Here is a 16,618-nt window from a genome sequence, read left to right as displayed (position 1 = left end):
CATGATTTTTTCTTATCACAATTATGTACATTGTATTATGCTGTAAACATCTAAAATTATGTTTCATAATAGCAAAAACTTCAGAAATTAATTATCCAGTCTGATCCCAATTTTGTGGAAGACAGAGTTATAATGTCAAGCACTTTCAAGCACTTAAACTAAAATCCAAGTACTTTTCAGACCTTGAAAACACAACATTGAAATTCAAGCACTTTCAAGGATTTCAAGCACCCGTTCGAACCCTGTTAATGTGTGTGCTTTGAGATGAACGCATTGACTCACATGGGGACACGTGTAAGTAATACAGCAACTTAATGAGTGTCACTTGGTTTGCTGAACAGGCGAGTCAGCCTTTGAGTGTGGTCCATCCCGGCAAACACAAGCAGTGAAGTGGGACTACGTGTCAGAATGCATGATGGCGGGAGTCCTCATACTTATTTATATGACAGATATTTTGAAATGGGTGAAACGTAAATAAATGAAAGAGAGCATTGATTCGTAATGCAGGGTGGAAACGCTAGCATCACAGAAAGAGACTTGTGTGGGAACCAATGATAATGTGAGAACTATGGACTTTTTGTCTTTAAAAAAACAAAAACAATTTTGACATCCTGCTGTCTGTTATTTTGGCCGCATGTCTTCACACATTGTCTCTGCGCTGAGCTTTTCAAAACCGGACGCTTCTCTTCAGCGCCTTCTTCCAAATGATTGACAGCTGAGAAGCCCCGCCCTACGAGGCGCCTGACGCGGACCGCAGCCCCTCTCATTTCCAGCCCCGCAAATCTCCATTTTCTTCTTTCCCGATATCCAGGAGCAGAGGAGTAAAGACTTGGAAAAATGAATGAAGAATACGACGTTATCGTGCTGGGCACCGGGCTGACGGTGAGAACGAATCAAACGACGCGGTCTACGGCGTGGAAAGGATTTGCAACCTGTTACCGACGCAGCTAGCGCTTGACAGTTTGGCTTTGAGCTAACTGGGCCTAATCAGCAGGGCTAGCGCTAAGTAGCTAGCTTAGACGCTAACAGAGAGTGAGCGACTACCTGTTAGCTAATGGAAACTGTGAGCAAAGTAGCTAACGCTCACTGTTAGCACTATGCTATATGCAGTTGCTACCAATGTCCGGAAAGATTAACGATAGCTAACGTTAACTGTTAACGTACCCTAGATAAGTTAAAACTCTTTGTCTATTTCTGTGGTTGGTAACCTAAGTATTTTGTCGGCAATGGCTGTAGTGAGCCGGGTTACTTAACTGGTTAAATTGAAGTCGGGCGCCAGTTTGGACAGCTTTTCTGTCAAGACAAGATTATATGCGGATGATAGGCTGCTAAGGTTAGCCGACCAAAAATAAGCTAAGTAATTAGCCTGCTAACAGCAGAGTAACGACGTGTCAGCGTAACCGTTGTTCTTTCGAGGACAGTGCCTGTTAAATCAGCGGTTAACATTACCTCAGTAACGTTAGTTAGTATAATTTCTGATAAGGTGGCTAGTAACGTTAGTGGTTTAGTCAATTAACTGGCGTCAACTAACCAAAGCTATCTTAAGTTTCCGATCTGCGCTGCTCCGCGCGGTGTCGTCTCAGACGAGAAAAATGAAGTCCTCTACAACTTTAATAAAGCCAGGGTAATTGTGGCAGAGTTCGCGAACCCTTTCTGTTTTTAGTGACTAAAACGAGAAGCAAACTGGTGATAAGATCCGACCAATTGCTCACCCAGACAGGATTTACTTAGATCCATGCAACTGTCAGTCAGAAACTTCAGTGGTACTCAGGCTGAAGTGAAAATACTTGCACAACAAAAATCAAACCGGCTGATCCAGCATTCCCTGAGGTGGCAGTCTATGAGCTGTTCCCGTATGTGTAGGGAGCGTTGGTACTTTACCCGAAACTTTGGTCAGCATTAACCTTACCAAGCAGTGGCCCTTAGACAAACTTCTGACAGGCCTACTGACTTGTTGTCAATTATACGTGGCTGAAGCATGACAGGGAAACAGCGTATTGACTTAAGGACTGTTGTACTAGTCAGTGGACAGCTTCCTGTCAAACCGAATGCGCTAAACTCATAGCATTTCCCTGACTGCTTTTGGAGAACCCAAGTATACGTTGCTGCTATTATCGGTGTTTCAACACAGCCCTTGAGTTTTTGTCAATTGATTTATAAAAGGAAAAAACTGATTTCCATGGTGTATTGCTGCCGGCTCAGAGCAGGCAGAGGTAGCAGGGAAAAAACAGCCCATCAGAAAAAAACAGCCCATCAGAAAGGGGGTTGGTTAACTTTTGGTGGGCAGGCTGTTGATTTAGCTCCCTTTAGGGTGTGGTTCCACCAAGACTGAGGAACCGAAAGTACACTGTTATTTCCCTGTAAGCTCAGTTAAACCGGAGCTGGAGACTGTGGCACAGTGTGGTTTCACAAATATTCTAGTTCTGTTATGTAAATCAGTGACTTCACTTCTGTATATGCAACAGCATCCCCTTTAATACTACACACTTACATGGTCACTAGCACTGCCATGTCCACTAACTCAGTATGTTACTAATAGGCCTATAATTAACATAATAAGCAATGCTGCTCCAACTAAGTGTACTAATGTCTAAAATGGAGATGATTAGTGTGGTCTTTGTAGTCCTCTTAAGGTGAGATAATATAGACAAGATAAGACTATCAATCCCTCAGCATGGAAATTCACATGTTACGATGTCTTAAGGGTCCTAGGCAAAGGGGAGAAAACCCCAACACTGGATGAGTTATAAATCAAAATGTAAAACACAACAAAAATAGAATAATATAAAGATAAAGAGAACATTTAATAATAATTAAAATGATTATGAGACTATACACACATTTGCCTCCTGGCGCTTTTGATGGGTTAAATGTTTGGGGGATGGGGTTCGCCATCTGTCCACTACTAATGACAAATCAGGGGAGTGGCTTGACACAAGTTCTGAAACTACCTAAATGGATTTTGGTTGTGAAGTGAATAGGGTGGAATATCAGCGGCTGAGGTGGAAGTTGTCCAACCAAAACTTAAATTTTGGTGATCATGCTATTGGTGAAAGAAGTATTTCACTGTTTGAAAGATTGCAGTTGTATAAAACTGGGTTGTCTTTGCAAAATAATGACATAAAGACATTTGAAATTTGTGATGCATGATTAGTGAAAAATGGAAAAAAAGCGCTGTGGTATTCCCCTTTGTTCACAAGGTAGAAAACCTACAACAACCACAATGCAATGCACTGCACTGGACCTACAGAAAGGTGAAGTCATGCTCCTTCTAATGGGCCACCACTGGCCCTTATTTCAGAAAAAATATGCTTAGTAGTGAGTGACGAGACAAGTCATATTTTGATTATTTGAATTTTGACATCAATCACACATAGGAGTTGCATTTTATCTGAAAACTAATGAATTATATGACATAATAAACGTGTAAATTTCAAGACTACACACCCAACAGATGGGTCAGTGATGTAGTCTTGTTTAACATTCACTGAAACCCGACTAAACCTTGTTAAACCAGTCCCATGCATTAGCTTACTCACAAATTGACAAACTGTCCTGCATAGTACAGCTGTCAGTATTACTAGGCTTGTTGTGATATTCATCTTTTCTTTATACTTTTTCTGAGTAGAGGTTACAACCATGTCAGTGTTGGTGATGTATATTTAGCGAGAGGATGTAGTTCACTGAGCGGTCTTACACAAAACTAAATGGTATTGTATTGGTATTACAACAGACAGCAACTTTCTTGACTTGCAAAGAAACAATTGACAAATATTATATCATGTTATTTATGGCACTGTTGATATGGGATCCAAAAATTGTCTCTCTCCATTGTCTACTGTACACATTTTTTTTTTCTTCTAGAAACTACTTCAATCAGAGAGAGCAGAAGTGCCCTTCTCGTCCATGGATGCTCGTTGATACAACAGCCTTAGAATCTGCCATATTGCACGAGCTCTATGTGCAGGCAAAATAGAGAGAATATTATTAATATGTATATACTATCAACAGTTTAATGACACAAAGCTGGTTGAAAATGGGCAAAGTTTCCATTTAACCAGCTGCAACAATTAGTCTGTCATTGAGTGAGTTACAGAAAATAATTTGGCAACTAATACATGCACAATTTGTTGTGAAAGCAGCTTTCCAGGAAAAATTTGAAACACTGGTTCCAGCATCTTCCACAAGGATTTTTTTCATAGTTTATACACCAATTTATTAAATAAAATTGGTATTTAGTGGATATATTTTAATATATAAAGGTAATTTAACAAATTCTACTCTTAGCTGCCCAAGATTACCTGTGCATTCTTTTGTAATGTAAGTTTATGTAGAAGCATACAGTTGCGTCTGTCCTTGTTCCCAGCAAAAGAGGAAGGGTGTTAAAGGACAGGAAAGGAAGTAGACACAATGCTTACCTGCATTTACGATGAATGAGTAAGGTCAATAGATGTAGAATTTGTCATATATTGCCAAACAAATTAACATTAAAAAGGTAACATACAAAAAGATTTGCATTACTTACTTAATGTTAACCAAATACTGGAAATGATGGACATAAAAATTCAAAATTCCTCTAAAGCAAGCGCATTCCTATCTAATTCTACGAGCTCATCACATGTTTTGAATATAGAACTTTGATCTTCCATGTAACTAGGGAGGAATGCAGTGAAGTTAAAAGTGCAGTACAGTAAACTGCAGCTTAATATAGATATATATGTATACAGTTCAAAGAGTGAGTGATTTTACTTGGTGTTGCAACTTATGATTTTCCATTAGTGCTGCATCTTTTTTTTACATATATAAATTAATGAATCATTAGTTGATAAATGCCTAATGAATCATTAATTGAGGTATTTTATCTTCTTTATACCTAGTTACTTTCCTCCCCTGAGAAAACCCTCAGTGGGAGGACTTTATTTCTCAGCTCTGTAGTTTGTAAGAGCCCAATGGATTTCAGTGTAACAGATTCCTTGACCTAAGTGTGTTGGGACTTTTCAATGTAATAACTCAAAGCTGACATTGTCATGTGCTGATTGTGATGTTCTGTCATGTGATTGCATCTTATTGAACTGCAGCGACCCATCCAGCTCCTGTCTTCTGTGTTGGACTTTGCCGTCTACCCTCTTTCACCCTCCCTGATTTTTATGGGTGTTATGTGTTAAAAATTGAGCTGGGACTCCGGTCCCAATGTTTTTTACTGGCTTAATTTTCTGCCTGACTGTACACTGGATCAGTGTCTTTTCCTCTCTGTCAGCATGGCCACTACTATCTGGCAAGAGTTGTGATGACTGGGCTGTGTCCGGCTCTGTGTCAAAGCCTGTATTTATATAAGCGGCAGCAGGTCAGGTTCAGTCACATGTCCCCAGAAAAGAGTGACAGTGACCCATCAGAAGTGCTCTGTCTTAGCCAGAGATTTATCTGTAGCCCAACTCCATGTCCTTCAAGTCAATGCCATTGCAAGAGCATACAGTAGATGAAACCCAGACATTTACAAATAGAAATGATCAGATTTCACTGGGACATGTTATTTTGGGAGAGCACCTATGCAGGAGTTAGTTTAGGTACTGCAGGATGTAGCAAAGTAGTCATGTCACTGATATTGTGAAGGGGCATTTAGAGGTTTAAGTAAATTTAGGTTGACTACATGTTCGATAAACCTAACATACAACATCACATAACCATATATGTGCAGTTGTACATATACATACATATACATATACATATACCAGTAGCTGGTCAAAACTGTTTATTCCATCAAAAATTGATTAAGGTTTTTTTTTTTTTTTTTAACTATGACAATTTTCTGACATTTTTGGACAAACGCGTTGATAGAAAAATATATAATTTAAAAGTAGGTGGTTTATGAAAATTATCTTTATTTGCAACACAACACTTCTCATATGTATGGATGAGGTTTGTTTGAAGAAAAACATAACTGTTGAACCCTGATCTTGGTTTGTATGTTGATGAAATAATGAGTTATCGTATGTTAAAGAGAAGGTTGGGCTTGGTCTGAAAATGTACCAAATACACAAACGGCAACATAAGGTGTTTGTGGTCACAGAATTTCTGGGTAGAGGTTTCACCGTTTTTAACTTCCTACTTAAGCTTTTAGCCTGTCAGCTTTATTGTTTATATTACTTTACTATTACTCTATTGTTAATGGTTTTCTCAGCATCCAATTCAACATTCTCCATGGTTAATGTTAAAAAAAAACAAAAGCCTGGATGGAGACGGATTTAATGAACCCAACTTTAGGTTAAAATGACAGGGGTGAACTGTATGTTGGCTGTAGTCACATGTCGGTGTTTGTGTAGACTGAATTGTGACAGCTGACAGACTGGTGAGAGTAAAGAGTGAACCTTCATTGACCATCTATCTAATAGATGAGTCATACTTTCTTACATCATTTCTACTCAAATTGAAAGAAACAAATGGGCAAGGCCACAGTCACAAAGAAAGGTGTGTGACATCACCTAGCAAAAGCTATGATGCATTTGTTTTTTATGATGTTCGAGGCCAGTTGTACCGTGTACACCCAGAGTGTAAGCAGTCATTCAGTCGTAAAACCGGTTTTAAAGTCCATGCAGTCACATGGTGCACACGGTATTTTCTTGCATCTACAAACCCACGGCTGTAATCGTATTAAAGCCTTTGGTCTGTGGGAATTCCAGACTAAAACATGCATATTTTCCCTTATCATTACCAAGTCTATGAGACTGAAAGCTCTGGCAATTCTTATGGCCATCCTCCAGGCTCCACCGAGGCATGTCAGACATTATAGCTGCATTTCCGCTAAGCAGTCCACTTCAAACAGTTATTTTTGTGTTTTAAATTGTAAAAAAGTTTTGGATGCTACCAAAAGAAATACTCCATGTCTTTTTGTTTCTCTCATTGCCCTTCTGTTACTAAAAGTTGGAGGTCAGTTGGAACAATCAAATCATCTCGTATGCACTCTTCATATATAATTTTCCAAATGAGCTTTTTTAGCCTTTAATCAGGCAACGCTTATGTCGTTGCTGTGATTAACAACCACATACCAAAAAGAGAGTAGACTAAAAAATATGTTTGCTGTGCTGAGCGAATTTTATGCAAGCTAAGGAGAGAAAGCAACAGAATAGACAGTCAATAGAGCGAATTGGAGGAATAAAAGACACAAGAAGCAGTCTGTACAAAAGAGTCAAAGAGTGAGACCAGTAGTCATTTGTTTAGACTGTATTTTTTTCATTACAAACGATTAGAGCTGAATGGATATATAGGTTGGCCGATATTATTGATATACCGGTATCTGGGTATATTTTGTTTACCGGTAACCGGCAAAAACAAAAATAACCGGGACGCAGAACTTTTAATGTACGATTGTGTACAGGTGTTCACAAAACACCAACCTTTCTGTGCCAGATATCAAACTGCCATGCCTTTATTTCCAGAGTTCTTGTTATCATAGAGACAGACATGGTGTGCACAGAGGGGACGGGCTCTGTGTGTGCGAGACGTGTGAGTGACAGGGAGACGGAGGGAGAGCTGCGTTTTTAAATGGCGTAAATAAATCGAAAACGCAATATGTGGCGGTCGGCGTTGATTCTGTGGCGCCCTTTCACAAATTAGTCAATGTGGGAGAAACACTGGAATGTTGAGCGCATCAGCCTCATATTTATTACAATTCAAAGGTGATCGTATGTACTGTGTTAATAGAAGCTGAGTGCAAGGTTGGCAATATTTGGGAAACCCTGATGAAAAAAGGTTAGCAATGTGTAGATTTTCCCTGTACCCTGTGGATCTTGGTCTAATTCCTCTTCTTTGTTGTTTTCTGTCAACAGGAATGCATTTTATCAGGCATCATGTCAGTGAAGGGGAAGAAAGTTCTGCACATGGACCGCAACTCATACTACGGAGCTGAGAGTGCCTCCATTACACCTCTTGAAGATGTAAGTTCCTTTCTGACCCTGTTTGACTGACTTTGTGACTCTGGGAAAGTCAACCAGGTTTAGAATTAAGACGCAAGCAAGAACTGCACACTATGTGAAATTATGACAAACATGTAAATATGGACTTTTTATCTTAAGGATGATGTATGGTAACAGGTAACAGACAAAGAAAGGAGAGTGCACAAGAGGTAAATGGAGGGAAGTGTAAAAACAAACATGCTTATTTGGTTTGTTTTTTTGTGGTTGCTTATTGAATAAAATAAATAAAGACTTCCTTGGAACACTTTGCTGGCATCCACACAGATTTTATATACTGAAAATTAGGGAAGATGGACTGCCTCTAATTCTGTCCATTATGCTGGAATGTGTGTTGAGGAATACATGAGTTTATGAGCTGATCCAATACCACATAATCTTTTTATGAGAAACAGGACCCTTCTACTTCCCAGCAGCGTCCTTGTACACCTGTATGATTTTTCTTAGATAAATTTATACCAAAAATCCCATTATGGGTATATAATATTTAATTAAAAAAACAGAACAGAGTGGTATATATCCATGACTGGGCGGTCCAGTTCATTTAACTAAACATCGTGATTAATATCAAACCAGCTGGTGGGTGAAATAAAACATGTCATTAATGTTGGGGAAACTTCATTCAACCTTGCCCTGAAAGACTGTAAAAGCCTCTTTGTAAAAGGATCTCTGCTGAAAATGGGGTTAATTGACTGCAGTGAGCCCAGCTTTAAAAGAGTACCGCACTGATTTAGCAACCTACCCTTACTCAAGGAACATCAAACTTGGCAGACTTCATGCAGCTTCCTCTAGGAGACACTAAAGGCTTTATATAACTATTTTCACATATACAGTAGTGCTCCCCAACACCCATAAACAGACTTTGGTATCCCTTTCAATGTTCACCTTGTTTTTTTAAACTCTTCTCAGTTATAAATAATCGGCTGTAGCCCATGAGTGAAGTCTGGTTCGGTGTCTCCCTACAGCTCTACAAGCGCTTCAACCTTCCTGGCGAACCTCCTGAGTCAATGGGAAAAGGCAGGGATTGGAATGTGGACCTCATCCCCAAATTCCTCATGGCCAATGGTATACTTGGATCATTCACATGTGTATTACTCACTGCTTAACTTTTGACTTAAACATATATTTAGGAATTTAGCTTTAGGATTTGCTACTTCCAGGATAAAACTGTGAACGTTTGTGCCCAAGCCATGTCCGATAGATTTTAATCAGCAATGGTTAGTTGACCACTAGCTAAGCTAAGTTTGAATGCAAGCTCATTTGTGCTCAAACAGCGATATAACTTTACTGTAAACTGACCATGACAGGGTTCGTACGGGTGCTTGAAATCCTTGAAAGTACTTGAATTTAAATGTTGTGTTTTCAAGTTCTGAAAAGTGCTTGGATTTTAGTTTAAGTGCTTGAAAGTGCTTGACATTATAACTCTGTCTTTTTCACAAAATTGGGATCACACTGGATAATTAATTTCTTAAGTTTTTGCTATTATGAAACATAATTTTAGTTGTTTACAGCATAATACAGTGTATATAATTGTGATAAAAAGTGAAGAAAAAATTATGAGTTTATGTATTCCTGTAGATACGTCTTTTAACCCAGCAATAAGGTGCTGGAAAATCTTGAAAATGACCCTTAAAAGTGCTTGAAAAGTGCTTGAATTTGACCTTGAAAAATGTGTACGAATCCTGCCATGAGTTAGTGAACAGCGGCACTCATTGAGGGTGTATGTGTGCACAGATTTCCGCACGCATCAGAGACTCTGGTTGTCTTTCTTTTTTTCCCCCTCTCATCCCTGGAATTTTGTTCTTGCAGTAAAGTAAATTTCCCCTCTAGCCAATCAGCACATAAAAACCTGACTATGGCACTGTCCTCCCCAGATTGCTGTTGCAGTCAGGACTGATGAAGGAGAGTGACAATAAATCCACTTTTGTTAATAAAAAAGTTAAAAAGTAGTCTCTGAGCTCTTTTCCTGTTGGTATAAAGCTCTTGATCAGAGCAGAATCTGATGTTACTCCAGGTGTTTATTTGTCCAGAAGGTCAGGCTCGGTTCCTGACTGGTCTTGAGCAAAGGCAGCGGCTATACCCCCGCACTCTGCCCGGCCCTCCCCACACAACACTCAACAAATGTCTTTTGTTTTGAACCGAGAGACCCCTAGCAGCGGAAGTTACACAATGTGCATTTAAGCCTCTGAACTTTAGGCTCAGAGTGGCTTCTATTTTTCCCATTAGAGCTGTGAGCTTTAGGTTATTAGTGCCATATGTTGAACTTTGTGTGTGGTTCAGACAATTTAGAATATTTGAAATATCTTAAAGTAGCAGGCACCTTGAGTGACACTTCACTGCAGCTAGAAAATATCAATAATGGGTCTAGAATCAAAAGGTTCATATTAAATGTAAATAAATAAATGTATTCATGAATGAAGTTAGCCTAATTTTGTGAAAGTAACGCTGTTTTGTGCATTTCCTACCATCAGGTCAGCTGGTCCGCATGCTGCTGATCACACAGGTGACTCGCTACCTGGAATTCAAAGTGATTGAGGGCAGCTATGTCTACAAGAAAGGCAAAATCTATAAAGTCCCCTCAACTGAGACTGAGGCTTTGGCATCTAGTAAGTTATTGGAAAACTCAGTGAAAAAGTGACTGTGGAGGTATCATAAATATGTGTACAGCTTGAAACCATAAGATAATTGTTATTTGCTTCATTTCTGTCTTTCTATAGATCCACTGACAAAAATATTTGCCACTCTCTTTAGTCTTTGTTTTTAATTGACTAGGTAATTTGGCTCTCACCCTGTACATTGCCAGCTGCCGGGTGCATGTAGCACTGATGTTGTAAAGCTTTCTTTTCGCTCACTCTATGTTGCTTTTTACGCAAGTCCAACAAGTCTCAACTCTTCGTCTCCTTAAGGTTTGATGGGGTTGTTTGAAAAACGGCGCTTCAGAAAGTTCTTGGTCTTTGTTGCCAACTTTGACGAGAACGACCCCAGAACCATGGAGGGTGTCGACCCCAAGACTACAACGATGAGGGACGTTTACAAAAAGTTTGACCTGAGCCAGGATGTCATAGACTTCACTGGCCACTCCCTCGCCCTCTACCGCACAGATGAGTCAGTGGGCTTTCTTTCAAACTTACAAGCAATAGTGATATCATCTTCCCATGCCTTGTTAAATTGTAGCTGGTGGATTTTTAAAAGGTCCCCATCTCTTTCTCCTCAGGTACCTGGATCAACCTTGCAAGGATGCAATAGAGAGGATAAAGCTATACAGCGAGTCTCTGGCCAGATACGGCAAAAGCCCATACCTCTACCCACTTTATGGCCTGGGAGAACTGCCACAAGGATTTGCCAGGTAGGTAAACTAAATTATAATTGCTGACTTCACATATAAGGTCAATCTGCTGCTGTAGCTTAAACACTACAGCAAGCTAAAGGGGTCAAAATGCAAACTTAAAATTCCCAATCGATTTAATATACAGCCACCACCAGTGGAGACATAGTGCGCAACACATTTAAATTTTAGTGTGTTCTACAGTATTTATTCTTATAGCACTAGGTTGATGAGCAGGAACAGCTAAATATAGGCGTTAACTTAAAAAAAAATTTATTTTACAGATTTATTTGCAATAGAGCAAGGTGCTGTTGAAAGAAAACGTTAAACAACCGACTAACATGTGATGTGCATTGTAACTAGAAATATGACTGATAACATATTGTCTCTGAAATTGAGTCATTTAACTTGTTTGAGCTGAAATTACTTTTTTTTATTACAGATGGATTAAAGTACTGAAAAATGGTACTGGTATCGGTTCAAAAGTGAATGGTACCCAACCCTAGGGTAAAGGGACATGCCTGTATACTATCATAAACAACAGGAAGTTAGTTATTGTAGTTTGGCCTATTGATTTGCCTTGGTCAACACAGGTAACCGATTATAGCAGCGTTGGCACATTACTGCCCCATTGCCACAATCTGTAAACACACACTTCTGAAGTTCATAGATCCGTCATATGTGAACACTCTGATACAGTACCCATATTTTTATTTTCATTGTGACTTACACCTGAGGATATCATTGTCTCCAGTGGCCATAATGAATGTATGTCCATAAACTAACCTAGAAATAACAAATAAGGGTGTTCCTTTTATCTCTAGAACGTACCTGGATTTTACAATTTACCTTTATCTACAGTCCCAAAGTAATCTGGTAATAAATGTCTGCACATTAATGGGAACACAGCAAACAGGAACTGCTAGTGGCTAATTTACAACAAACAACAAGTTTGCGTTCTAGCATTCTGAGTAACGTAACAACTTAGACATGCGCCTTGTTTCAAGGGGGGCAGGAAAAAGTGACTGCCAGTCTCTGATACAAACATATTCCTTCCTGTTTAATCTTTATTAAATGTCAAACAGAGGTCATCTTGTTCCACCTGTGCACCAACTGAGTGTACCTGTAGCAGGAGCAGTCCACATTGAGGAGAGAGAAAACACAGGCATTGTTGTAGCTTAGTTAGCTCGGTTGTTAATCGCTGTCAAAACTCCAGTCAGTGGAATCCGCCAAGTTATCTGCTATCAGCTTTTTTCCTGTCCAAAACTATTGTAATTCTATCAACATTTAAATATAACTCTTACTTGTGTTAAATGGTATAACATAAATGTAATTTGAAACACCTACCCACAGGGTGTTTTAAATCCTGAAACAGACTTCTCTTGGCTTGTAGATGGACTGGTCACTTTGATGTCATTGTAGATAAAGCACTCTTAAAGCGTTAGTGATGGCTTGGTTGTCTTGTAGTGTCCCAGTAGGCCACTAAAGTGTGTGATTCGACACAAATGTTTTACAACTTTTGTATGGAGATGCTATTGAGAGAAAATAAGTGTTGTGCTTTACAAGAACCAACGATAGTCTTGTCTTTTGATGGGAAGAAAAAAAGCTCAAGCTCAAATTGTGTTTCCATTCCAGGCTGAGTGCCATCTATGGCGGGACGTACATGTTGAACAAGCCCATCGAGGAGATAGTGGTGGAGAATGGGAAGGTGGTGGGAGTCAAGTCTGAGGGAGAGGTGAGCATTTTGTTTCTTAAATGTGTTGGATTTGGTGTTAAACATCATCTGTAGAGTTCATTGAGACATTGTGTGATATTTGATGTAACAAAAACAGGATTGGGGGGTAAAGGAACAAAACAAAAAATGTTGATGTAGCCAGATCATTTGAGCTAAAATTTGTCCTGACATGGAAATAACTTTGTTTTTAGTTATGTTAATAGATGTCAGTTACAATCTGCTGGAAATATGTAAAAAGTGACTTGAGTGTAAAGACAGAGCCGTAGGTGTCGGGATCACTGTGAATCACTTGCTGTCAGTCAAAACAGTAACTGTGCTGTCTTGTTAGATTTTATAACACTTCAGAAGGACAGTTTATTTATACTTGTATAAGTTGCATTATATCTGGCTAAAGTAAACTCAGGACCACTTCCTTTTTGCTCAAAGGACAAGTTCACCCAAAAATAAAATTGTAGTAATTATCTACTTACCCTCATCCCGATGGAAATGTTGGATAAAGTTTTTAAGTCCACAAAACATGTCTGGAATGAATAAAACCTATTCTTTGACCTCTGACCTCTAGCTGTGTTTACCTATCATAGATTGCCAGATGCAAGCAGCTGATCTGTGACCCCAGCTACATAAAAGATCGTGTCACCAAAGTGGGTCAGGTGATCAGAGCCATCTGCATCCTGAGTCACACCATTGCCGGCACCTCCGACAACAACTCTTGCCAGATCATCATCCCTCAGAATCAGGTCAACAGGAAGCACGGTGAGTGCACACAGGAAGCGAGTAGATGACTTGAACTTGGTAGTATTTAATTTCTTCTCAAATGCGTATTAAGTTAAAAGGATAATATCAGTGTCATAACTGAATACTCTGTGGATGCTAGATGAAATCATCAAGGTCATTGCAGAGAGGCAGAAGTAAGGGATACTAGGAATTAAGTTCATATTTAACATACCCACAGCTAAATAACCAGACATTCATTTTGTGTTTCCTGTTTCTAGACATCTACGTTTGTATGATCTCCTCCACTCACAACGTCGCAGCAAAGGGCAAATATATCGCGATCGTGAGCACCACAGTGGAGACGAACGACCCTGAGAGTGAGATCAAGCCGGCCCTGGACCTACTGCAACCCATTGAGCAGAAGATGGTCAACATTAGTGAACAGTTTGGACCCACTGACATGGGCAATGAAAGCCAGGTATGAACAGTGGAATAAGATGGAACATATTGCTTTTGGTACATGCTGTAAACCATTTACAACAAATCAGATATACTTCACTTAATTGGCTATTGACTGTTATCTCTTTTCCACTTCTTGAATAACTATTGGTTTCCATTCATTGCCACAGCGTGGCATTGGGATAGTCAGTACGTTTACATGCACAGCTTAGTCGGATTACAGCCATAGTTCGACTATGCTACTCAATCGGACAACTGCAATTGTCCGTGTATACATGCCGGTGAGAAAATCTAATTATTGGTCGAAGCATGTCATACCCCGGTACGTGGTGGCGCTGTACCAATTTCAACTAGTGGTAATCAAGCCACCTCCGGCTGACCTCATTACGTCACCAGCAACAACAAACTCTGCCTCGGCATTCGAGAAATATGGCGTATGAAGAGCAAGACGAAGCTACATCTTTGTCTCATTTGACTCATTTGCCAGATCGGCAACAGAACCACAGCTGTCTTAAACATTTAGGAGTACAAAAACCAGGTTGCATTATATTATATTTAGATTATGTTTTGGTTTTCACCCCATTTGCTTTATCCATTGTATATATAATTGGGTCATGATTTTTGAAAATTAATATAATGGATGAATTTTCATCACTTGTTGTCCTGGGTTTTTTTCCGGCCATTGTTTGTAAAAGTTATGTCAACAAAAAACCCTGCACAGGAGTCACTTTTTTGGTCTCTTTCCTTCCTCATTCCTTGAATTTAAGTTTATTTTTCTATTCACTCAAGGCACATCATATAAGAATCAAAAATATAATATGAGGCCTACACGGAGCAGTCTTCATGTGCAGTACAATGAAGAATGCTTTCAATAAAAATGCTCTTTTACATTGCTTTTTCCTCTTTAGATTTTCATCTCCCGTTCATATGATGCCACAACTCACTTTGAAACCACCTGTGACGACATCAAGGACATCTACAGGAGGATGACGGGCTCAGACTTTGACTTTGCCGAGATGGAGCGCAAGCAGAAGGACACCTTTGGCGACGTAGAGTAAAGGCGTCCACCACACTCCTGATTATCGAAGACAGCGCTGCCGACAACTGAAATCTCAAAATCCAAGGAAGTTCATGATATATAGAGATAAGATGTAGTATTGTTGGATAGGGTTCAGGGAGGGAGCTATGCTTTTTCAAATCACATTTGTTTGTTGCACTAAAGTGCTAATATACAGTAATACCCTACATTCTTCTACTTCATCATGTTAAGATGATGAACAGTCCATAGATGCCAAATCAAATGATAATTAATAATCAATATTATTATCTTTCAGACTGGTTGTGTATTGGGTGTCCAGTATTTGTCATTGTGTAAAAGTCGTTTGGAAGACAAATAACATCTATACATAAGTTATTTAGTCTCTTCAGGTGTTGTTTCATGTAAGGGTCAGAGAGAGCCGGCTTGGATTTGTGCAACTAAATTATATCATGTGAGCCATCAGATTATATTGTCAGATTTAGTTAAATTAAAGTGGTCAAAGGGGTGTGCAGGCTTAATATTATTGTCGTTTTTATCCCCTTTTTTGTCATATCTCTAGAACAGCCAGACACATTTTGTAAACCAAGCCACAAGGGCAACTGTAGTCCAGCATAATCCACCTGAACCTGTTTTCAACAGCTTGATCTACTATAACGCATCAGAGGAAGATATATTAGTACCTGTATTATGCAAAGTGATGGATGATCGGAGCATTAACAGCAGATTAATGTGAAGTCTGGTTGACTGTAATTGCTTAAGAAGGACCAAATGTGTACTGCAGCAGTATTGAATTGATAAGAGCCCTGTGAAATCCTCTGTTATGAACAACTTAAAAGAAAAAAAAAACTAAAACATGTTGGGCTCAATGATTTCTGTACTGCAAAGTAAAAAAACAACTTTGTCAAAAACCAAAACTGTGTTTGTTTATTAATTTTTCTTACATTAAAGTGTTCGTGTGAACAACAGTTGGTGATTGTATGTAACCCAAGTGAAACACACCTGCAGCTCCTCAACCCTGAACTCTTAAGACTGACTTCTACAAAATATCTGGTTATTTATTGACAGTTGTAAATGTTGATGGTTATGGGAGCCTGCAATCACAGCAACACAGTGATGGAAAAAGTAGTTGCATCATGATACTCAAATGTTCTTTGGGGGACATGTAGACTGCTATTGTATCTGTCAGGTATTTATTTTATTACACATAGCAACCTTTTATTTGCAATTTGAGATTCCTGGCGCAATCCAGAACTTTTCAAATGAAGGAACAAGTGATTATATAAGTTTAAAAAAGAAAACAACTTGTTTTCTTGTTGTTTAACAGACGAAAAAAAGAACAATTTCGTTATGTAATACAATAGATTTCGTATACGTTAGTG

The 16,618-nt window shown here is 39.1% G+C and overlaps 1 protein-coding gene across 1 annotated transcript; it reads left to right on the top strand.

Moving 5' to 3' along the window:
• The first annotated feature begins 712 nt into the window (after positions 1-712).
• On the top strand, positions 713-16,153 carry gdi2 (GDP dissociation inhibitor 2). Its single transcript, XM_030439300.1, has 10 exons — positions 713-882; positions 7,824-7,931; positions 8,933-9,032; positions 10,439-10,573; positions 10,874-11,072; positions 11,182-11,313; positions 12,928-13,027; positions 13,609-13,780; positions 14,020-14,219; positions 15,109-16,153. Exons 1-10 carry the CDS (start codon positions 838-840, stop codon positions 15,256-15,258), a joined length of 1,341 nt encoding a protein of 446 aa, XP_030295160.1. The 5' UTR covers positions 713-837; the 3' UTR covers positions 15,259-16,153.
• Positions 16,154-16,618: the final 465 nt, after the last annotated feature.

Source organism: Sparus aurata, chromosome 14 (assembly GCF_900880675.1).
Source record: "Sparus aurata chromosome 14, fSpaAur1.1, whole genome shotgun sequence".
NCBI classification, from domain to species: domain Eukaryota; kingdom Metazoa; phylum Chordata; class Actinopteri; order Spariformes; family Sparidae; genus Sparus; species Sparus aurata.
Note: the sequence above shows the minus strand (reverse complement) of the source record. Positions and strands in the feature narration are given on the sequence as shown.